Source organism: Polyodon spathula, chromosome 8 (assembly GCF_017654505.1).
Source record: "Polyodon spathula isolate WHYD16114869_AA chromosome 8, ASM1765450v1, whole genome shotgun sequence".
NCBI lineage: Eukaryota > Metazoa > Chordata > Actinopteri > Acipenseriformes > Polyodontidae > Polyodon > Polyodon spathula.
Genome location: NC_054541.1, coordinates 11,564,775 through 11,589,375, shown reverse-complemented (window position 1 = coordinate 11,589,375; position 24,601 = coordinate 11,564,775). Strand labels below are relative to the sequence as shown.

At 37.8% G+C, this 24,601-nt stretch overlaps 1 protein-coding gene across 1 annotated transcript in view; it reads right to left on the bottom strand.

Annotated features, from left to right (window-relative positions):
• Positions 1–24,601, bottom strand: part of LOC121319385 (neurotensin receptor type 1-like) — a 32,581-nt gene that overhangs the window by 3,927 nt on the left and 4,053 nt on the right. The window contains exons 2-3 of the mRNA XM_041256777.1: positions 9,318–9,519; positions 406–490 (exon numbers count right to left, since the gene is read on the bottom strand). Coding sequence (XP_041112711.1) covers positions 406–490; positions 9,318–9,519 — 287 coding nt within the window. The remainder of the gene's footprint in view (positions 1–405; positions 491–9,317; positions 9,520–24,601) is intronic.

The following is a 24,601-nucleotide window of genomic DNA, read 5'->3' as shown; positions in this document are numbered from 1 at the left end:
ACACACCTGCCAACCAACCATACAGAACGATTACGCAAGTTAAAATCTTACACAAAGTCGTTCATTAAAATGATTACACATTGCTGTGGCTTGCAGCCGCTGACGAAAAATAGTAGCAACCATTCGGAATCTCATTTAGGTCAGCATACACTATACTGCAGTCTTTCACACCAATCAGTTAAAACAAGCATTCACTCGTCCATTATTGACCTCCATACTGACTCAGTGACTTGTCCTAATCTGTGTTCTAGACACAAACTGAGAGCACCCTGACAGGGAGCAGTACTTGGGGGAGGCTGACGAGCTCTGAAGCACGCTTCCCTTCTTCAGTTACTGATACAAACCCAGATCACTGAGAAGCTGACTCACACAGTGCCTCAGACCCAGTCCAGACCAGACACTTACTCTGTCCAGTCGGTCACGTAGCAGTACATGAGGCGTCGAATGTGATATGGAAGCCAGCAGACCACAAAGGCGACCACAACAGCCCCTGCAGGAAACGAGAACACGAATAAAGTTTAAGAAATGTGCCGTTAAAACCACTGTGACAACATTTTCAAGACACGAGTCAATGGAGAATACTGAAAAGCAATCAGGATGCTGGAGACAGTTAGTTGTCAGAGTTATTATTTTACTTACACTACGATGATAGATGTACTTTGAGATAGCTTGGAGGACCATGTATGGTCCTGTCACAAAGACAGCTGTAGTGGGTGACGTCAGACCAGAACCAGGAACCAACAAATAAACAACAGGGAGGTGCAGTTTGGTGAAGCTGAGCGATTGCTTTCGCTCAGCATTTAATAATAAAACAGAGAGAAAATAAAAGGTTGTAAAAGACAAACAAAACACAGGACAAGGCACTGTCAGCCAAAACAAAGAGACAAACAAAAGTGAACTACACAGACAAACATGGTAAGCTGAAATTATTATATCGATTACTATTACCTCCGTCTCCAATCCCGTTCTCCACTCACAGAACACACAACCCAGAGTGAGTGAAAACATTCTGCTTTTATGCAGCTGTACCGAGACTCGATTGCTAATCAATCATTCAATTGGAGCCTCGGTACAACTGCACGTGAATTAATAAAGTGCAATTCCCCGTGCTCACATATTATTACATTTTACCTGCACGTGAAGTGCTGTGCAATCCTCATGCCTAAATACAAATACACATTTTAAACAGTCGTGTGCATACCCCATATTACATCCCGTGTACCAATGACTATACACCAACATTAACACACAACACGCAACATACAACACAGAAATACACAGGGTGGGGCAACATTACCACAGGTCCCTAGAATATCAGTGTACTACAATAGCTGCAGACATGTCTGCTGAGTCCTTTACTCACCCCATTGTTATAGAAACTCAAAAGTTCTCAACAAGGTGAGCTCAAGCATTGGAATGTGCAAGGAGCATTCTTCACAAAGAGGGCCTGCATATGAGTGGATGCAAATCATTTTGAAATGTAATGTTGCTGCCGCTATATGAGGTACCTTGGTGCTAGACTCTAGCGCCATAGTGCTAACTTTGCACCCCTGATAATTACGTCTTCTGGCTAATAACTGATTACATTCAGAAACCTTTTGATTTTTCTGCTCCCTGCTGTAGTTTCACATTTCAGGAATACAATGCATGTTTTCCATGCCAACACACACTGTTAAATAAACAATGTACTGCAGAGCGTGCATCTATTTGCACTCCAGGAAACCTGAGAGGCCTCCTTGTTAGAGAGGATACGGATTTCTGTTCCTCAATCAGCCACCTCAGATCTGTGAAACTATCAGGGAAAAGCAACAACATCTTAACCTTCTTCTGGTGCCACAACCCTAGCTAGAGGTTCAAAAAGAGCAACATGAATTAGTTTATTTAATATCACACTGGCCTGGGGATAAGTCACATTGACATGTGAGTACCAGATGTCATCAGTTACAGGAGCATTGATAGATTAAAATATGTATAGCACTTGGCAAACAAAACACAGTGAGACACCGCTCCACTGTATATTAATAATAATTAATACTACTACTACTACTAATAATAATAATTTATTGTTTTTATATAGCGCCTTTCGGGATCACAAAGCACTTTACATACATAAATGACAATAATCAAAAATAATAAAAGCAACAATAAAACAGCACTACAAGAAAATTACAAGAATAACATTATAAACAGATAAAAACACACACAGAACTAAAAGCAATTTAAAAAGCCATTGTAAAAAGATGTGTTTTTAAAAGAGACAGATCTTCCCTTATTGTGAGGGGACGCATGTTCCAAAGACAAGGCGCGTAACTGGCGGGCGCCCGATCTCCCATTGCTTGCAGCCTCAACAAAATGAATATTTAAGTATTAGACATGCAGTGCTTGGTGTGAGATCATCGTTTCATTAGTTCATATTTTTTTGCAACGAAATGTTATATTTTTAAATATTTTTTAAGCAAGATTTTTTTTAAACTATATGATTACTGTAATTTGAGTAATAAGGAACCTTTAAACTGATCTGAATAATTGCTAAACTAATTCATGCATCTTCCATCAAAAGCAATTTTCCATCCTGACAGGGAGCATACTTGAAACTTGAATGTAATAAAAAATCAACGCTGCAAAAACGTATTTACTGCATGGTGCAGTATATGAATAATGGAAGCAGACACTAGCCCACAAAATCCCCAACCGGATCAGAAATCAAGGTCATTTTATTTTATTTTCCAATTATTGGCTGATCAAAGCTGTCTGTTTTTTAAATAACATTTTTTCTGCTGGGTTTGTTTTTATTATTCTGCGATATGTGCTATGTCTCTGAAATCAGCTGGGATGTGAAGATGGGTTAGATTGCAGAGCTCATTTTAAAACAGCAAGAGCCAGTATGTCTGTTTTGGAAGGCAAGTGTCTGTGCCCGGAGGAAGATCATATCAGATTGAAACAGTGAGAAGTCAGGGGTGGATGGAGTGAAACACAAGGTGAGTCTATTGAACAGTATATGTCCACCACTGACTGCAAGCTAAACATTGGAGCATGAGTACTCGCGCACGAGGACAATCGAAGCCACAGAAACAAAGTGGCTTCTAGATGTTCCATTTGTAGCAGCATGCTGCCCTTTGTGTGCAAGAAACCAAAAAGCACTGGGGCAAACCTTGAACTGGAATAGTCCACTGGCATCAGCAATGCCTGCAATGCCAAGGTGAGAATGTGATTCACATGAAGTATAGAGAGGATTTTCTGTTCCGAAAAGGCTTTGAAAAAAGCTCAGCTCAAGGATTCAAAAGGGTTTAACTCCCTTATCGCATACCTGATGTGTTTTGCAGTGCTGGAATTTGAGCATTAAAAGCAGTGTTTTTACCGAGCAGAAGCAAAGGTTTCTGTGCGGCGTGGCGCAGGGCTTCCTCTTCGCTGTGTCTCGCTGTTGGTCTAATAGAGTCACACCCAGGCCGTGATTCCCACAGCTCATTTGCTCATTTGGTGCACAGAGCCTGACAGTTCTTTAATGCTTCTCAGATTTGAGCTGCTAGAGACTGTAAACATCCCTCCGCCTTCCTTTCTCAGCATCGCTGGATCTTTAGGTCCCACAGTTCAACTGAAGCAAACCAGAATGTATGGTGCAGCTACGAAGCTAATTTCTTCCAGAACAATTCAACTTTGATTTGTGCATTTTTGCACTATTCATTTGCATACTGAACTGCTGCTGCACAGTGAAAATGTCTTGGTAACCACATGAAAGAATGCTGGTAATGTTAAACCAGTTTGCTGAAAGTGACTATGGCATAATTTCAGTTGCTAAGGCAACTTCACTAGGTTAGAACGATATAATGATAAGGCATGGGCAGAAAATATAGTGAACTATTAACCAGAGTAACCCTGTAAAAGAGAGTGGTTGGTTGAATGGAGTAACAGCTGAATAACTAATTTCAATTATAATTAGTAAGAAACAAACTGTAGTCACAAATACTCTGAGTCTACTAAAGTATAAATACCACTTATAACAGTGACACAAGAAGCTCCCAATACCTCCAGATCATTGGGACCATTGATGTAGCATCTGAGGGTTCTCCCTAGGGTTGAGGCAATCTGGTCAACTCCCTATCCCTAATAATAATAATAATAATAATAATAATAATAATAATAATAATAATAATAATAATAAATAACTATATTGTATTTGACATTGGCAACACCATTACAAATCTACTCTCATGGGCAAATTTAATGGATTCAAGAAGAAGACTGATCAAATGCTCAGAAAAGCAAAGGTTTTAGTTCCCCTGGCCAAAGCCACTGTAACTGACACAATCAGCTATCTCAATGATACTGTTATCCGTAAGGTTCAGCCTACCAGTTAACCCGATTGCCTCAATCACTGTTCACTCAACATCAGATGAAAAATAAGTTTGACATCCCTGCTGTAAATTGTCCTTAACAATCCACCTGCCTCTCAGGAACAGACTCAGGAGATGGAAGGAAATAGAAGAAGAATAATCTCCTAATAGTCTTTCCAACAGTCTTTTAGAAAAATAGTTTACTGACAGCACCAAGCCTGAGCCAAGGATCAGCTAAGCAAAAAATACATACGTACATAAATAAAGAGAGCCTTTAGTGTGTTTTATTTATTTATTCGTCTTCTTGTCCAGCTTGCTGCAGTTGCAAACATACAGGAGCGCTTGGTGGCAACATTGTGCATCTGCTTTCCAGCACTGGCGTTAGTATCACTGGGTTATTCTCCTGTTCATTATCACACACTTTTACTTCCATTAGGCGGAATTAGACTGCAAACGTTTCGATTGATCCCTCACCAAGGCTCTGAATTCAGTCCCTGCGTTATCGGTAACATGAAACTAAGACCACGATAGCAATTATCACGACTTACACGCACCTGTAAAAATGAAGTTTTTATTAGGTTACCAGTCAGGGCTGGCTCAGCTTTGTTATTTATTTATTTTTAGGAAATGAGGAAGAACGTTTTGGATGCTTCATGGAGGTTAAAGAGGTCAAATGACCCGGCGAACCAGCTAGTGGGAGTACATGCAATCAGTTTTTCAAATGGCAAAGGTAGATTGGAACGGCTCTTAAATTGCTTATTGGAGATTTAAATAAGACATCAGGATAATTTGATGTAATTGCAGTGGATAACATTTTAAAGGCGATCAAGATAAGGTACAGTATGATGCTGATGACTATACCATCTTCTTATATGATGTCTATGCTTATGGTCATAACTACGGTTAATCGGCGATCATTCACTTAATCACTTGTTGCAATATAAGTAAGAAAGACCAAGGCTTGGTCATCTATATATGTGGTTGTTGAGCTTTTTGAACCACATCTCCCTGAAAGGAGTAACAGCAATGAATCACACATTACTGGTTAATTACTTGTTGTGCGTCATCACGGTAACACATTTAAACAGCACCCCTGTCTTATTCCTGACACAATTCCCTACAGTTATGTGTTATGAGCTGAGCACACGTCCCCTGAGCTCCGGTAACATTGCCGCCTGCAACAGGATTCAGCACAGAGCCATCAGCAAGACCGTTACTTCTGTTTACTTGTCTGTCACAAATCTTTTGATGAGCCCTCCCCTGCCATTCTCCAGCAGCCGTGCTGTCGTTTGAATCCATTCCAGCAGCGTCCCACACATTTATGATGGCACCGAAGGGTTGTGCAACAGAAGGCACCCTCATTGCTATCATTTAGTAGGATTCTTCCTGGGGTACCAATGCAAATTATTTCCGTTCACCACACAGGCTTGGATTACAAAGCATCTGGCAGAATTACACCTGTTCAGCATCCATCTGTTTCATTTGGTATTTACCTTACAGCAGTTGACAGAATTGTATCTCTATGGGTGGATAAACAAACATCACACTGTTAAATTTCACTCGTTAAACAAACATACTATCTTTTAACGCAGTGAGTGAGTGTTGAGGTTTGGGGGCCTGCACATGGTTTGGAGCCTGAGTTTGGTAAACCTATTATTATTATTATTATTATTATTATTATTTATTATTATTATTATTATTATTATTATTATTATTATTATTATTAATAATAATAAACTGATTGAATAACTGTAGTTTCTATCAATCTGCTGTCCAATACACCCTAAACTACTATATTAAACAGTGAAAATACAGAACCAGAAATATCTACCTTTTGTCATACAGGTTTTCAAGGTGATTCACCGTTCTCTACAGCACAGAACAATTATTTTCCAGCTCTATCAAAGGCCTTTTTTTATTATTACACCCTCTAGTCAGTACTGTACACTTTTTTCACCGCAGCTGCATCGATGTTTCACAAAGCTATTTATAAGTGGTACATAATAGCAGAGGACTTGAATGTCGAGGCTTAAATTGTACCGGATAGTGGCTGAGAAGATTCAGCCTCACTCAATGGTTTTCAGAGACTTCAGAAGAACTTAACCATTAGAACGATCATGAATCAGCTTGGTTGCAGGCAAGGGCAAGTGCTTTTTTTGGCTTGAATAGTTACTTGCAAGTTTTCAATTGTGAAAACAAACAAATCCCTGCCTGAAAATGTGTATGTCTAGGGCCTCGGGGCTGCAGTGTTAGCATTCCCCGTAAAAAATCATGCCGGTTATTTCTGGTTGGCAGAGAAATAAACGATGATAAACTTGATTAAGAGCAGCACTAGATACTGCTGGTTCTGAGCACTCTACAGACATCTAAGTTCATATCAAAACATCAAAACATTGGCCATTTTTATAGGTGTTTGACAGCATGACAACTACTTGTTATTGTTTATATTCAAATCCATGATTTATTCTTACATGATGTAATGGTGTTCTATACATTGTCACATCATTTTTACTTATATATTTAAATCTATATTAATTCTAATTAACATTATTTTATATAAACTTGTATTTATATTATCATGCAATGCTGGCTCTGAGGATAAGCCTTGATTTGGTCTCCCCAGCGTATCAGCATGCACAACTTTTGAATACATTTTTTTTATTTAATTATTTTTAACTTTTATATATTTATTGGAATTAATGCGTTCATTCTTATCTGTTGAATCCCGCTGGCATAATCGTGTTCAGTCTATTTATCCATTTACTTTCTTTTATTCTTCTATATGTCGCATTGTCTAATTTTAGCTGTTCTAATACTACAAACTTTACATCATTCATGTCATGTCCTTGACTGCTGAAGTGCTGTACTATTGGTTCATTCATTTTTTTATTTCTAATTAATGAAAGGTGGTTCTGAATTCTTTTATATAAAGTTGTTCCAGTCTTTCCAACATATTTTATTTCATCACATTTTCCCCAGGCTATTCCATAAACATCATTGCTATTTTTACAGTAGATATTAGTATTTAGTGGATATGTGGTGTTCTTATGTTTAATTATATTTTTACTTTTGTCCATGTATTTACAAACTGTACATGTACTAGTGCAAGTATTTGTAGAACCTATTTTGTCAATTATTCTTTTATGTTTACTATGAACTAAAATATCACCTAAATTAGATTCTCTTTTGAATGCTACAACTGGGGCCTTAAGAAATACTTTTTTTCAATGTTTTCTGAACTATGTAGAATTCGCAAGTGTTTCCAAACTATCTTAGAAATATTGGGCAAAAGTTTAGAGTACGTCATTACTATGGGACTCTTCTGACCTTTTTATCTCTATTTTTATAATCTAGAAGATCATCTCTTTTTAGTTTATCCACTTTTCTTAACTCAGTCTCTATAATTCTTTCTTTGTGTCCTCTATTTTTATAATCTAGAAGATCATCTCTTTTTAGTTTATCCACTTTTCTTAACTCAGTCTCTATAATTCTTTCTTTGTGTCCTCTATTTTTATAATCTAGAAGATCATCTCTTTTTAGTTTATCCACTTTTCTTAACTCAGTCTCTATAATTCTTTCTTTGTGTCCTCTTTTTTTAAGATTTGTTTTAATACATTTCTTTGTTTTACATAGTCACTTTCTTCAGAGCATATTCTTCGTATTCTTACACAGTGCCTTGCAAAAGTATTCAGACCCTCTCACAGTTTTCACATTTTGCTTTAAAGCTTGCAGTCATGACACTTTGAAGTAGGAATTAATGTGTTATATACACAACCTACTCCACACATTCAAAGCTAAAACAAAAAGAAAGAAGTAAATAGATAATTAATATGAAATAAAAATGGAAAAGTCATGATTGCATAAGTATTCAAACCCTTTGATGTGGCAAACCTAAATTAATTCAGGTGCACAAAATGACCTTAATTAGTTGAGTGGCCTCTGTCTGTGTGCAAGATTAGTGGTTCTCATGATTTCAGAATAAAAACACCTGTCTGTAAGGTTCCTTGGTCAGGTAGTGAATTTCAAGCAAAGACTCAACCATGAAGACCATTGTGCTTTCAAGGCAAGTCAGGGATAAAGTCATTGAAAAGCACAGATCAGGAGAAGGGTACAGAAAATATCAAAGTCTCTGAATATCCCTGTGAGAACAGTCTACTCAATCATCAAAATGGGAGGTGCATTGTACCACCCAGACACTGCCCAGATCAGGCCGTCCCTCCAAACTGAGCAGCCGGTCAAGAAGGAAACTGGTGAGGGATGCCACTGTGAGGCCAATGAGAACTTTGAAAGAGCTACAGAGTTCAATGGCTGAGATGGGAGAAAATGTGCATCAGTCAACAATATCCAGAACACTTCACAAAAGTAACCTGTATGGCAGGGTGGCAAGAAGGAAGCCATTACTAAAAATAAGCCATCTCAAAGCCTGCATGGAGTTTGCAACAAAGCACCTGAGTGATCCTGCAAAAATGTGGCAGAAAGGTGTTGTGGTCAGACGAAACCAAATTGGAACTTTTTGGTTTAAATGCCAAGTGTTACATTTGGCGCAACCCAACATACCACATCTCCCAGTCAACACCATCCCTACAGTCATGCATGGAGCGGCTGTAATTGCTGCCAAAGGTGCTTCCACCAAATATTGAGTTGACAGGTCTGAATACTTATGCAATCAACATATTTCATTTTTTTCTCTTTAGTTTTTGCTGACATTTACTGTAACTTATCTTACCCTTTAGAGTATGTGTATGCATCATTTTGTAATTTCACAAAATGGGACACAATAGGAAGGGTCAGAATACTTTTTCAAGGCACTGTATATATATATATATATATATATATATATATATATATATATATATATATATATATATATATATATATATATATATATATACACATTATAGTTAACTTTTATAGTTAGACACATTATAGTTAACTTGGTGTGTGTTGTGAAGAACAGTAACCATGGACTAGAAGGAGAGCACTCACGTAAGACTTTGACCCCATGTCTAAGAGACTGCACACGGCTGGACTCCACAGAGACGCTCAGCATTGTGGGATGTTCTCCAATGGTGCAGACCCTGCTGTCCTGGGCAGCCTGTTTAAACATCTGTATGAGCTGATTGGCGATAACGGTGTTCAGCACAGAGATCACCACCATGGGGAATACGAACGAAAGGAAGGCATTAACCTGGTGAAGACAGTACAAAGACAAAATGAAGCTCTCAGTGTCATTTCAACAACCTTCATAACAGCATACAGGCTTGACAGAACACCCTAAACTCTGGACTAACCCTTATGAAGGTTTAATGATGTATACCACTGTGAAAGCATGGTTAGGCACAGGCAAATATGGTAAATGTCACGGTAGAGCATGGTAAAAACCCTGTTAAAAGGCTGGTATGTACAGTAAAGGGTATAAGCATGCTCACTGTCTATTATATTTTATATGTCACCTCTTAAAGACCTTTTACAAACTGGAGAAGACAGCTGTGCTGTAACTTTGAAAGCAGGGTCGAATCAATAACAAAGTAGAAAAATAAAAGATGTTGCAATCAATAGGCTGGATCTGGAGGAAGCGCCCTTGGGGACAGGAGAACCGAGGCAGACCTGTTGGCACAAAGGTACTCAGTGCCTGTTTTATAATTCACCTCCTCCACCCAACACTTAGGTTCGTTCAGCAGCCGAGATGAATGTGACTTCATTACAAACTAAAACTGGTCTGCTAACTAACTGATTGTTAATAATGTTGAATGGCTTAACTGACTAAAAACTTGATTACTCGCTTACAAAACAAAATGTTCCTATAATTACCCTGTTTTCTATAACTGGATGAGGCTGCGCTAATTGTGCATTTAACGCTCAGTTATTCCTGACAAGCCATGCTTGTCAAGATTCTTCAGGCTGTTTTGAAAACTGTGGGAGTTTTTGACATTCGCACTCCGAGCTACAGTTTTTTGATCTACTCTTTAAAATAGGCCTTGAATTCCAATTCATTAGCTTCTACTCCTGTGATGTTCTACTTGAATCCATTCTGAATTTGTGGCCAATACAAAAAAAAAAAAAGATTTGCAGAACTGCAAACACAAAAATGATTTCTTATTCAGATGCTTCTCCCATGTAATCCTATGAAACCCTGTTGAAATTCATATGAATTTCTGGCCGTTATGTTAAAGTGTTATCGTTTTTTTTGTTCTAGTTCTAGTAATTAACAAAAGAAGAAGAAAAACAGGAAACGACAACAGATAAACAACATTCTCTGTGGGAATTAATTAGAAATGCTAATTCTTAATAAGGTAAGTTTACGCTGGCGTGTTGCTTTGATCCAAGACGACCCGCTGTTCGTGGCATTTACGCCAGCCTAGATCTGCAATTCTGATGATGCTATAAATATTCATAGAGCTTCTTATTATGCAAGTGTTTTTGTCTGTTTTGTGTTCTTAATCTCGACATAGATATGGTGGGTCACCTGGGCAAAGAGCAACCAAGGAAAGCACCGAGAGGAGGCAGGGATTCAAAGGGAGGTATTGGCAGTGCACATCACGCAACGACCATCATATAACAAGCACAACTAAATCAAGATGCAGCTTTTATATGAGGTTAAGTACCCGAAGACTTTATTGGCCACCAGTTAAGAGAGGGAATACAATGCTTTACCATACTCCTTTGTGTTTTATCTGCCAAACCAGTACCCACTGAAATGGGCTGGATTGTTAACCTCCCCTCCATAACTATCACTGGTGCATGATTAAATCGATAGGGAATTGGAAACCCATCAATGAGGACCATTCTGAATAGTGGCAGGCGGTTTGTCATGGTGATAGTGTGGCAGTGGTTCATTCTTACACAGCACAGCACAGCACAGTACAGCTACCCAGCGAAATACTAAAGAGAACAAATATATCCTTGGTCTTTATTCTTTAAACATTTCTCTCCCTTGTGTAACTGTATTGGGGAGTGGAATTCCTTTATGTCTAATTATTGCTACAATCCCTGCCCGTGAAGTCCCAGAGGGTAATAAGCTGCATTAGAAGGAACGCTGTGGAATGAGGCTACAAGCCCATAGGGAAAGCTGGGGTCACTGGCAAATTACAAAATTACAAATCAGTTACACAAATCATGCGCTTAAGTTTCAATGAAAAAATGTATGCAGATCACAAAGGTTATCTAAAAACGAAGCCGCAATCAAATTTCAATTACTACTTTGACATTGAAATTAAAAAAAAGAATTTAGCTGCAGAGCAGTTTTTCAATTCAGAGTAACACCTTATTTAAATAGCTTTCTAATAGCAATTACTATACACTAATTACAATATCTTATTACAGTGCAATTACAATGTAATTACTGCCTCTTAAAACGGTTGTACACCTTCAGATTTAAGCCCAATCTTATTGAACATTAGTGGCATAGCAAGAATGCTCTTATCATTATGCAATGTTAATACTAAGTGTACTGTATTTATAAACTGTTTCATTATTAGGGAACAGTTGGGTGAGATGAGAACATTCTATAAGTTACACAGATGGTGTTCTACTTCATACAACTCATTGTAATCCAGACGTATGTTAAAGGAGGAGAGGGATATTGCCATGTTTTGACAGCAATTTATTTTTCTGTCTGTATTGCAGTGCAAGTTCAACACCTTTTTTGCAAAGACAATCTGTCTGAAGGAAAATACAATGATTGCAGCATCAGTGTTATATTAACAAGAAACTGCTTTTTTTTTTTTGTCTTGCTTTTGTTCCATACTGTTGAAAAGGCTTTGGGGCTTTAATTAAAATGTGCTTTGGACAATAGGTTCCACAGTACAGGCACCCCAGCTATCAATGCACTTCAGGAGTTGACTTAGCTATCTTTCTACCCTGCTCCACTTACCATGGACTTTTAATAGAACACTGCACACACACATTATTTTTTTAAAGCCAATTTGTGCTAATGACAAGGCTTTTAAAACAATTAACAAATACCCCTTGCTTCAAATTAACTGAATTTCATATTAGTTACAGATATATATGCAAATGACTAAAGTGTACCCTACCATTCTTTTTTTTCTTATGTTAATCTAACATACAAATGACTGCTTACACCGTTCAAATGGAGATTAAAGCTTTGCTCTAATTACTGTAAGTGCGCCTATTAATTTTACTAAGCAATGTGCACTTCAGGAAATTAGCATCTGATTCCCCAGAAGGCGAACACTGGTAGTTACTATGGATGACAGTACGAATGCATACAAAGCTTTGGTATACAGTACAGAGTATTTAATAAGGACCAGTTTTTCCATAGGTAATAAAATCAGGAGATGCTTCTTAACTCCATGAAAATAATAGCAAGAGCAGAGGCAGATTATCAGATGGATAAAAATAATTATAATGGTATAAAAACTGGGAAGAAAATACTACAAGTTACATATAATATAATATACATATATAATATCATATATATATATATATATATATATATATATATATATATAATAAACAGAGGAAATTTTTTTAATAATTTGAGCAAGGCATGTCACATGTAAAACTTCCCCCCGGAATGTTCTCCTTTTTTTAGGAAAGCAGCACAGCTGAGGACGAGGAGTTTGTTCCGGATAACTTCACTCAGACGGCTTGCTCACTAAATATCTCGACATCCCCAAATAGAACATTGTCCCCTCTTTAAAAACATGCTAGCATCTTTTTTTTTTAACCCTGGGTCCTGCCTCTGAAAAGACTCCTTAAAGCTAGCTTTTTGAAGTGTCTGAAAATGACCATTAACTTCTCCTTTCTGCAACCACGTTTCTCGCTGACATGACTGTACATCGTTGCAAGTGTTTTACTCCCCTCTGCCTTTGCACTTCTCAGTGTCTTAACTGTTCCTTCACACGGTTAAGAGAGTTCATATCAGCCCCAGATGCTCTTAATTCAGCCCACATGATGAAGATAGACACAAAAATAGATGCTTTGGATTTCCTTTGTCTGTTTATTAGGAGAATTCATATCTGTGATTGCTTATTCATGGAGACTGCTGTTTTGAAAATAGTTATTGTAGTTTATTGCTCATTGATTAAAAAAAAAAAAAAAATTACTGAAATAACTGCCTCGCAAAATTGCACTAATATGTCGAACTCCAGAGGTCTCTTGAGCTGCTGAAATCATCAGTAAGGCTATAGACAAAAATGGAAGCTGTTTTATATTTTCTGAAAGGAACTGGCCATCCAAAAAATGAAGGGTCCAAAATAAAATGAGAGATCAGTGAGAGACAGCAGCTTCAATACCAGCCTCTGCCTGGCGAAGCAGTGACATTTACACAGTGGAGTTATGGGTTCTGTTACTGACTGTCAAGTAAGCAATAAAGATTCAGTAAAGCTGCTAAGGGAAATGGTTCTGTCTACAAGGCTTTAGGAGGAAAGGGCGAATGAAAGCCTCGGGGATCAGATAATAAGCCAATCAGACTCAGGGTACAGTGGTCATTAACCCAGAAACTATTCATGTAACAATGGCTCCTTTTAATAAACCCATGCCAATCTGTGCTTAAAAAAAAACAGACATACCCTGTGCTATGTCAGGTAGCTGTGGTCTATGCTCACAACTTGCTGTAGAACTTATTTATGTGTGGCACAAATGAATCAATTATAAACACTTGTTTGCATCGCTATACCATGCCAACAACAACAAAGTGTTATTGCATACCATCTGTGTTTACAGAATATTCAATTTCTTACCTGTCTAAAGCTGAGGGAACTTTGTGGCTTGGAACCTGGTTTCAGGAAACTAGGTTTCAGGCCCCTGCATAACACACAAGGGGAGACTTGCATTACTCCCGGTATCGCTGTTCTACCCATGTTATGTCTGATCCTTTATTAGAAAAGCAAAATGCTAAAAGTGTTACTGTGCGTTGAATTAAAATCAGTCTGCGGCTGGCTACAGGAATCAATACAACGCACTGCACTCACCCTAACTCTCGTTTTAGTCTCCTTTATTCTCCCCAGAGATACAATGAAAGGTATTTACTGTATGCTATGATCGCAGAATTAGCAGACACAGCAGTCAAGGAATTTTATTAAATCCAATGAGTTTTTGGTAAAGTAAAACAAGTGCAAGAGGTATAAAGATCATTGGCCTCCATGAATACAGTGGCATAGGGCAGCTCCCAGCTTGTCATGCTCGGATGGCATGTTTTGTTGAAACTAAACAAAACTAAAAGCACTCATTAGTGAGTCTGACACTGAAAGTAAAGCCTGTCTTACATTTTCGAGATTGTAGGCAACAGTACAGAGAAGGAGAAAGAAACAGTGAAAGAATCAATATCCCAGAATACAGACAAATTGATTTGACAAAACCATAGACTTGTAAAGGAGCACTGGCAAAAGCAGAGTCACAAGCAGTGGTTAGTTTCAAATGAACCCTGAGAGGTGGCTGGATTACCAAAGCAAACAATGTTAGATATTAGAGTGCTTAAAGAAAAGGCAAGCTGCAGAACCCACTCCTGGACTGACTGAAGGTAAATTGTACACCTGGAGCACTATCTAAAGCAAAGCTGAAAAGAACATTGCCACGTTAATTAAACAGCAACAGTTCAACAGCTGATGCCTTGCTCTGAACAATACATGTTGTTGTTTTTAAATAAAGGATGTGCATTGTACTGTACTGTATGTATCAAAAGTCTTAGACATGTTGCATTTTTCTACTCTGATGCATCAACAATTTACTCAAGGCACCCACTAGTGTTTTGTACTATTATGGTTCATTGTTACATAGTCCAATTTCTGTGTTCTTGTGCATATTTTAGCCTTTTAATCTTGTTCCCCTTTCTCAACAGAGGTATTCTTACTGCAACACATCCTTTAAGTCCTGATTTCAAGAGTGACCTCCGTACTGTTGATTTGATGGACAACGACACCTGTGCCTTCTGCCAGCTCTGTTGTCAATTCAACACTTGTCTTCTTTCTATTCCTTAAAGATATTATCTTCAAATATTCCTCATCCTTGTTAGACAGCTTTTTGGGTCTTCCAATCCTGGGTTTGTCAATTACAGATGATGTTTCTCTGTACTTGTTGATTATGCTTCAGATACCACACCTTGAAAATCGAGTGATGCAAGCTATTTCACTCAGTGTGTTTCCTTCTTTATGTAAGTCAGGGTTGTTATTATAGTAGAAAACACTAGTGGAGGCTGGAGACTTTGAGTAAATTGTTGATGCTCATAATGCATCACAGTAGAAAAACTGCAACATGTCTAAGACATACATATATATATATATATATATATATATATATATATATATATATATATATATATATATATATATATATATATATATATATATTGTGACGGGGCGAGGAGCCTTGCACATGGAGAGAGGGCAGGGAAAAGCCCTGCGGTTTAATATTGTGTGTTTATTTTATAACGGGGTGCCCCTTTGCAGTTATTATTTTGTATTTATATTTATGACGGCAATAGCCGTGTGTGTGTGTTCTGGCAGAGGCGAGTTTGGCAGCTCGCCCTCTGCCAGTATAAATGAGTTAACTTGTGCAGAATGTGACCGAGGGATTATTGAATAATTGATAGTTTGTTAATCCCTTGGTCACTAATATAAAAGCTTGCCACTTTCGACACATGGGTGAAGTGTTTGAGAGGAGGAACGAGAGAGGAAAGAGGAATTACAATTAAAACTTAAAAAAGTAAAGATTTGTTTCTTGTTAACATCTTTTGTTTCACTTGGTGAGCAAGTGTTTGTTTTGTTTAAACCCTTTATTTGTTGCTATTTTTTAAAATAAATACGACGCAAACGGCATTGCACCCTACCTGCAGTATCGGTTTCAGTTCCTGCTCCTGGCCTGACATCACCACACCTGCGTACTGCGAACATGCTGTCACTATATATATATATATAGATGTGTGTGTGTGTGTGTGTGTGTGTCAGAGTCCATATTCTGTGATTTGTTTTTTTAATATCCTGTTCTATATATCAATGGTTTTCAATGGTAAAACTAAGAAACTAACTCAAGTTCAGCAGACACATGTCTAAAAGAGGAACTGGCTAAAACGTCTGTCTGCGTGACTTTCTTGTGAATCTTGCTTTAGAATCTGTGACTGAGAGTTTTTGATGGAGGTTATGCGATGTTATTCATTGGAATTCTCTCCTGGCAGGATCTGCCTTTTTTCTTTGTTTCCATACAAAAGGCTTTCATTGTTTCAAGGCGAGGTGTTGCAGGAATTACACAACCTTTTCCTCATGTTTCCAGAGCTTTGATCTTTGGCTGTTTTCTTTGAGTTACAGAGGTGATTGGCACTTGAGGATCTCCAGTGCTTGACAGCAGAACGAATCTGTGGGCACTTTCAGAAGTAATTGTTTTCTAGCAATTTAGGAAAATTGAGCACACTTATACTGTAGGTGCAGCATGTCAGATTATTAGAAAGAAATGAGATCCCACTGAGGCTGCAATTGCAGGTTTCTTACATTATCCAGCAATGAATGGGAAGTAGTAGGCGTCAAAGAAAATAGGCAAAGGTGCTGTACAAAGGATCAAAAGTTATATAAAAGTGAAATCTGTGGCAATGTTACTTCAGGGCTGATTTAATCCACCTATGCCCTGATGTTTTAGATTACTTTTAGGAATAGTCCTGTGATAGCGCTGGATAGGTGGTAAATTCAATCCAAGGTAATTACCCTGTGCTGTAAAAGTCTTAAAAAAAAAAAAAAAATCAATCTTAGGCTTAGGTTCCGTTGATCAAATTGACGCCCCAGCCTTGATCCAATTCCATCAACTTGTTTTCACCCACTAAACAGTACAACTAACCTAAGACACAGCTTCAGTAGTCTTCTGCTAATGAAATACGTTACATGCTAAAACACATGGTCCTGGGACTCATTCCAAACTCATTGAAAACCTGAAATGGGAGACTTCAAAAGAGCAGTATCATGGAATACAATGAGCCATAAGTGGATCAATAGCCACCCATGGACAGCCCTGATTCAGATTATTAAAACAGACCCGGGTGTCAGGTGGCTGGAATATGTGTGGAAGACAGAAATGCAATCTGATCTGGGTTTTAATTGGGTTTAGGTGGCAACAACTGAAGGGAATTTAATTTAGAGAGTATCCAACAGGGATAATGCTTGTCTCTGGGTCTAGTTGCAGAATTTCCATTTGCTTCCCTGCCGTGTAATAAAAGCAATCCTGTGATGCTAGCGGAATGTTTTTCATTTCCAATCTCAATACAGATGCCAATTTGATCAGAATGTAAGACAAGACATCCTACCTAGCACAACAAAAGAACTATCATGAATCATGCATGTGGGCAGCTTTATTACTGTTGCTGTGTATCACAAACTCTACAGTGCGTCGCAAATAAACCTAAAACTCTTGTACAAGGTGCAATCACCTTTTTTGAGTGAAAGGTGTATGCGGCAGAAATAGATGTCTCTTTGATAGAAACAGTTTACTTCATGTGAAGTCTTCCCACTGATGATGGGAATGGGAATGTAGAGATGGAAGCCCTGCTAACAAGATTTCAGTTTTTGCAGGTATCAGGCTTTTAAAGACACACCTGTGGTGGATTTGACAGACTGGCTGAGCAGAAGCTGAACCAAGACTGTGACAGCTACTGGAAGCAGGCTGATCTTTGGGATGCAAATTGAACATTTGTGAAATAACTGTGCTGTGTTTTAAAGAATATAAAGCCAGCAGAAATACTAAACAAATTGTTAAAACACACTGTTCATACAAAAAGTTATAATATGCTTTGTATTAACCGTTATGTGAGAACATTCTATATTCCTGTTTATTCTGTTATAACAGTGACAAATATTTAGTATCTTTGTAAGTCTGAGTAAAAAGGGAGCTAGGTTGGGGTCACGCTGACCAAGAAACACCTGTGAAATGAGCAAAGCATGTCTGTGTCTGAGCTACTGGTGTCAAGGCTTATAACCTTGAGGAGAAAGGCAGACGCGAGCATCAAGTTAAGAAGTAAGCTTGATCTGAAATGATTCTAGAATGATTCAAACAGAATGTAAGTGTAAATGTTTTATTATAACAGAAGAAATGTAAGCTTTTTAAACTAAGAGAATATAGTGCAGAAATTAACTTAAAGTAAAAACATCAGTCAAAGCACAACGGTGCCAGTCTGTGCCAGGCATATAATAGGATCTGCCAGAGAATGTAATTCATTTGTTAACCTTGTCTTTGCTTGAAACGGAACGGTACCAGGCAGGGTAACTGAAGAAAACAACTTTTTGGCAACTAATGCAAGTTTTAATGTTTGGGAGGTTTGAAATCCAAGGTCTCTATGATGAGTGCTCTTTTACATATAAGGAATACCTCCTGGTACAGGAAAGGGGAGTCAGTGGTGACCTATATATGGCTTCATTAAATCATAGAAATTAATGAAGACCTTGTAAAAACAAGTGAGGGGGAGCAATAGCATAGGACCATGTTATTCCATACGTCTGAGAAAATGCTTTCAGAAGACTCTTCTATTAATGATGGATGACCTTGACAGAGAAGCAGGTGGTTCGGAACTTACCTGAACAGGATTCTTGGAAAAAACAGAGAGAGGTCAAGTTTAGATTAAAGCATTGAATAGCTGTAATGGGACTGTTATATTTTGACTATGTTCTTGATAAACTGGACTTAAGTGAAAATGATTGGATATATAATTGCAGACTTTAGAAGTTTGATATGCGCCTTTTGGTTAATTGTTAAACCACATCTATACATGTAATGAAGCCAACCTATTAAGAAGGATGTCTTTTGATGTTAAAGGGAAATATATTTTTAACCCAGGATTGGAACAGTTAAACCAAAATAGAAGTTTGTGACAAGCAGGCTGTAGTGGTGACGTCAGACCCGGTAGAAACACACAGTACTGCCAAGTGAAATGTGAATTGCGCTGCTGCGCAGTTTAATAAGTGAACAAAATAAAAGGTTTAAACAAAAACAGCATATGACACGTTAGGCCAAAATAAATAGACAAACAAAATGTACTAACACTAAATGAAGTAGACACTAACAAACAAGGCACTGTACCTCCCAGATTGCCTGTCAGCTGGGATTCGACGTAGGCTGTAACCACTCAATCCATTTCTAAACATTTAATAAACTGAAGGAGTACCGATACTACTCTGATTCGTTAAAACTTCAAATTGAATGAGTCTGTGTGAGCTTCTTGATTATTAAAATTCATCTGGATACATTGTAAGCCTTGTGCATGAACAATCCACTTCCAGGAGTCCCAAACATCTCTATGTCCTCCTGAATGTCTCCCCTGAGTTTAATAGTGTGCTTAGAGTATATATATATATATATCTATATATATATATCTATATATATATATATATATATATATATATATATATATATATATATATATATATATTTATATATTTTAATAAAAAGAGTATGAATAAAAAGAGTATGTGCAAATAAAAGTGGTTTACAAGTCACAGCGTTATAATTGTACCATGTTAAATTTATACAATATTATTATATATATATCTATATATTGGGGTATCATACTATATATATATATTATATATATCGTATATATTATATATGGTGGGAACGCACACACACATTTAGAAATACTGTGTCTGGAATATATACTGCAAAAGATTAAGCACTTCCCAGCACAGAAACACAGTTCAGAAACTCCTTGAACTTGAAAAGTATTCAGCACAAACCAACATCTATCATTCCCCAGCACACTTTCAATTTCCCCAGAAAACTATGAGTCTGGGGAAAAGGATTGTATTGGAGACGGGGGCTTGAGTGTCATGTCCCTTGAAATGACTAATGAGATATATTCTTTCTGCTGCATGTATTTAACAACGAGGCAGTAGCCCATCGAATCAATTTCTGATAGATCATAAAAAAAAATACAAAAAAAAAAAAAAAAAACTTAGATTTTCTTCATTGAACAAATCTTTGATATTTAAACTGGTATGCATACAGAGAGAAAAGTGTTCCAGCGTAGAGTAGATTTAAAGCATTGAACGATCTCACTGCTTAGCAAAAGCAATAATAAACAGGGACCATTGCACAGAAAACGGCCCTTTTCCACTTTAGTTAATACTACTGTTTTTTTAAATTGAATTATACATAACCGTACTGAGTAAACTGTAACTGGTATTACACAAAGCGATGATTTATAGCTATCCTCTAAACAGCTAAGAAAGGCATAGACTGTAACTATTAGATAGAGTAATTAAAATATCAGACCCTTTCTACAGCACACAGACCCTGACATATCACATCCTTTCTATGACACATGATTGATGCACATTCAGCAAGATCTGACTAGTCTGCTACACAGTACAGTCAACTCTGATCTCTGCTTCCATGTAACACTGAGATGAAGCTGACAGTGCATAGAGATATCAATGCGTTCGGAAGCATGTCTCTGACAGTATGCAATCTAGAACAGAGAAAGTCTGGCTACAAAGCCACCTGCAATCCAATACCAAGGGCAATTGAGTCAGGTTTGTACCAATTCAGTGCCATTATCCTCATTTGAGGACAGGCTACTTTGTAATTCTTTTGGAGTATCTCTGTAAATATATTGTTATGATGACTGTTCTCTAATTTTAGAAACTGTGAAAGTCAAGTCTAAATGTAATGTATCAAATTGCATAAATACAGCTTGTGTTCTGATTTTTTTTAAAGAAACATTAATTTGGTACTTATTGCAAAAAATAAAAAATAAACTATCGGCTGAACAGAGGGTTGTGAAATACTTTCAGGGAATATTGGTATTCATACATCTCCTGGGCTTTGAGGGATGGGTACGTGTTACAGATTGGCTTGTTGTGTGATACGCTTCTTCTAATGATAATGCTGCCCCCTGTGGGTGAGATGAGGGTATAGCTATAAGCTCTGTAATCACTCTTTGAAGCAGATTTCTTGATTAATCACCCCAGTGCTTTAAAGGAGGGAATCAACCTTAACATTCCTTCTTAATCTCATCAATGAGGATAAACAAGCAAGTAGCTTGTCAGTTTTTTTTTTTTTGTTCTTTTTGACAGAGAGAAAAGAATCTCAACATTTCGGAGAGTTAATACAGAAGTGAAGAGAGTCAGTGAGCAAACAGAATAAGAGGCAAACAAATACACATCCTGTCTTTCACAGTGGACAGAAAAGTGTCAGGCGGCCTGTGTAATTTGATAGTCAGTTAAATAAGTTATAAACATGGAGGCTGGCACTCTCTCTCTCACACTCTGAGAGGGAGGCCCTGTGGTGGAGTCGATAGGCAGTTTCAAGTGAAGGTGCCCAGGGTCAGGAATTTAGAATCGCTGTGGACAAAAGCAAACCTTCTATCAGCTACAGCTACTAGTTTAATTCAGTAATAAAAAAAAAAGCTGTGTTGACTTAAAGTTCTCTATTTGTGTATGTTCACATTCTGCAAACATCGTGCATTACATTTTTTTTAACAGTTCTTCTTCTTCTTCTTCTTCTTCTTCTTCTTCTTCTTCTTCTTCTTCTTATAGTACTAATTGTGTAAAGGACATTTAATGAAAATTTGGAAGCACAAAAAACAGTATTTATTGATTTACTGCAAGGAAGCCTAAAACTTTTCTCGCTGAAAGTGACAATCATCCAATATTTCATTTTTCTTACTTCTTTCAATTCTCAATTGGAAAACTCCCAGCTAGGCAAGGATTCAACTTTGAAGCAAATCGGTCTGAAAACAACACAGCCCTGACTGACAGGTTGTTATGCAGTATCAGAGACACACACACGGGTAATCCTTGCTTCGTGCTGGTATGCTGGAAGCAAAGCCAAGGTAAACCAACCCACCAAGCTGGATTGATGGTTCGCTGGATTGATGGTTCACCCTGGAGACTGCATGGAGGGATTGCATCGTGATTATTAAGGTAATTGGGATGGGTTAAACTGACAGGTAGCGATCGGAGAACAGGAATGGGTTCTGGGATGGTCTCAGAAGGTGCACATTTTTATGACGCATCGTTATTTTATGTTAATGGCTTAGGATCACAGCATGTCAACCTTAGGGGCTTAATTCCAAACCCTTTATCTCATGACATGAGGCTCCTGATTGATTAAAGCTGCTTCATAGCAAGTAAAGTTAGCTTGGTAACACATTTCAATAAATGTCCGTAACGATTGTGTATTTATATAGTAGTTACTTGGTAAATACACATATACTTAAACAAAAAGACAAAGTTGTAAATGATGCGGAGTGCAATTGCAATACTCACGCAGCATGCTCTCTATTCACCACCTAGACCTTACACATATTCCTTGGAAAAACTTTTTTGAGTGTAAGCCAATTTGCAATACACGTTTCCAATGGCACAGGCTGCTAAGTGCATGCATGGTAAAGCACAGAGCAGTAAAAGCATGGTGAGCTGCTACATGTAACAGCAAGAAGCTTTCCTTTTTTTTTGTATGCAAATTGCAAAGTGTACAAAAGTCTAACTTATTCGGTAATGTGGAAATGGCACATAAAAACATCTGACTAGATAATAAGCGCGTTTGCACCAATTCTCAGCATGCAAAGGTGCCTTACAATAGGACAAATTGCTGAAACCATTTTTATTTCTTTTTTCAATGTTTCTTAATTGCTTAATCTTTATTTCTGAGGCTTTAATGGCATCTGTCATCATTTAAACAGTTCTAGTATGACAGAAAGCATTTAATGACTGAACAAATCGATACAATGTTGCAAAGGCATCAGTTAGTTTACACCTCTAATAAACACATCTCCCTTTACAGGCACCAAAGAGGTATATTAAAATTGTTACAGAATGGTTGATGTAGTCTTCTGGTGAGGCTGACCTACACCAGCGGAAACTAAGCAATCCAAAACTCTGGTGTTAAAAGCAAGAAAATCTGACATGCAGCGTGGTTTGTTGTGGAAAACGCCAAATAGATGATGCATAATTCCATCAAGCCCATTTGTTATTTTTTAATAACATACAGCACACTGTTACCCTTTAGATTATAACACTTTCCATTCTGTGTACTTAAAAAAGTGCATGATGCAGAATCTGGTAGCCAGTGATGACCTGGGTTAACGATCAAGAGCTGGAAAACGTGACCTGTACTGGTGCCCCTTCATTGCAAGACAGCAGGACCTCAGTCTAATGTCCGAACAGAAGGGCAGCACCTCCAACAGTGCACCAGAGCCGCAGTAACTTGCTGCAGGAATCTAGTGCCTGATTGCTCTCCTGTTATTTTTTATGCAACTTCTGCCACTGAACTCATCACTAAACCCTACTGATTAATCCCTAGCCTCTGGCTTGCTGTTCCTAATTCACTTGCTCGCTGACAGAGGTGAATCTGTTTTTGAAGAACTCTCCTAGTCACACATTAGGGTTATTACACTGCCGTGGTTGTTTTTCTTCTTCATTGCATACAGTACCAGCATCTGCAACAGCGCATAAGAGCCGCAGTTACTTCCTGCAGCAGCTGGGCCTCGTTTTTCAGCTTTTATTCCAAAGCACTGAGATAAAGAAGATACCCTGTTTATGAAAACTAGAACCTGAAATCTCAGAAAGTTAACTAAAGCGCCTCTTCAGTAATATGCCCTGGAGACAAACTCTCAATTAACCTCACTGACCGTGTTGGTCTCTGAGACATCACAAGTGAGTATTGACCCACCTGCTGAATTCGATATATGATATCAGAATCCAGGCTTGTATGGCCTCATGCATTGGAACCAAGAGGCTATTTGGTCCAAGATCTTCATAGGTGAGAAAATCAGTATTAACCGAGTCATTCTATATTTTAAACAAGCCACTGACCTAACCCCCCCCCCCAAAAAAAATAAAATAAATAAATTAAAAAATTGTCTGCCGTTGAACTGTTCCAAAAGTTTATTCTACTGGGGCAAACAACTGTACTTTTAATGCTTGCTACTGTCGTTGTAGCTGCACTTAAAATGCATTAGAGTGAGGTTAGCACATGACACAGAGTTCCAAAAAATGCACCAGGGACCTTGCATTTTCTATATCCCTTGGATGCTATGTTAGCTTGGAGGGAGGTCCAACCTTCAAAAGTTTCTGTTAATCATTCTACCATGATCAATGGATGACGACAGGCCCCAAAGGGTTAAGAAAGGGTTAAATAACATTTCTGTTATATTGTGCATCATATATTGGCTGGACTCACCATCCCCTCTGACTGCAACACTTAAACAACGATGTCATGTGATGAAGAACCCTAGGAACACATTGACAATTCCATTTTCAAAGTAGCTGTTCCAAATCATTTAGAAATATATACGCAGCTTATCTAGTTATGTGAATTGTTAACATACCAGA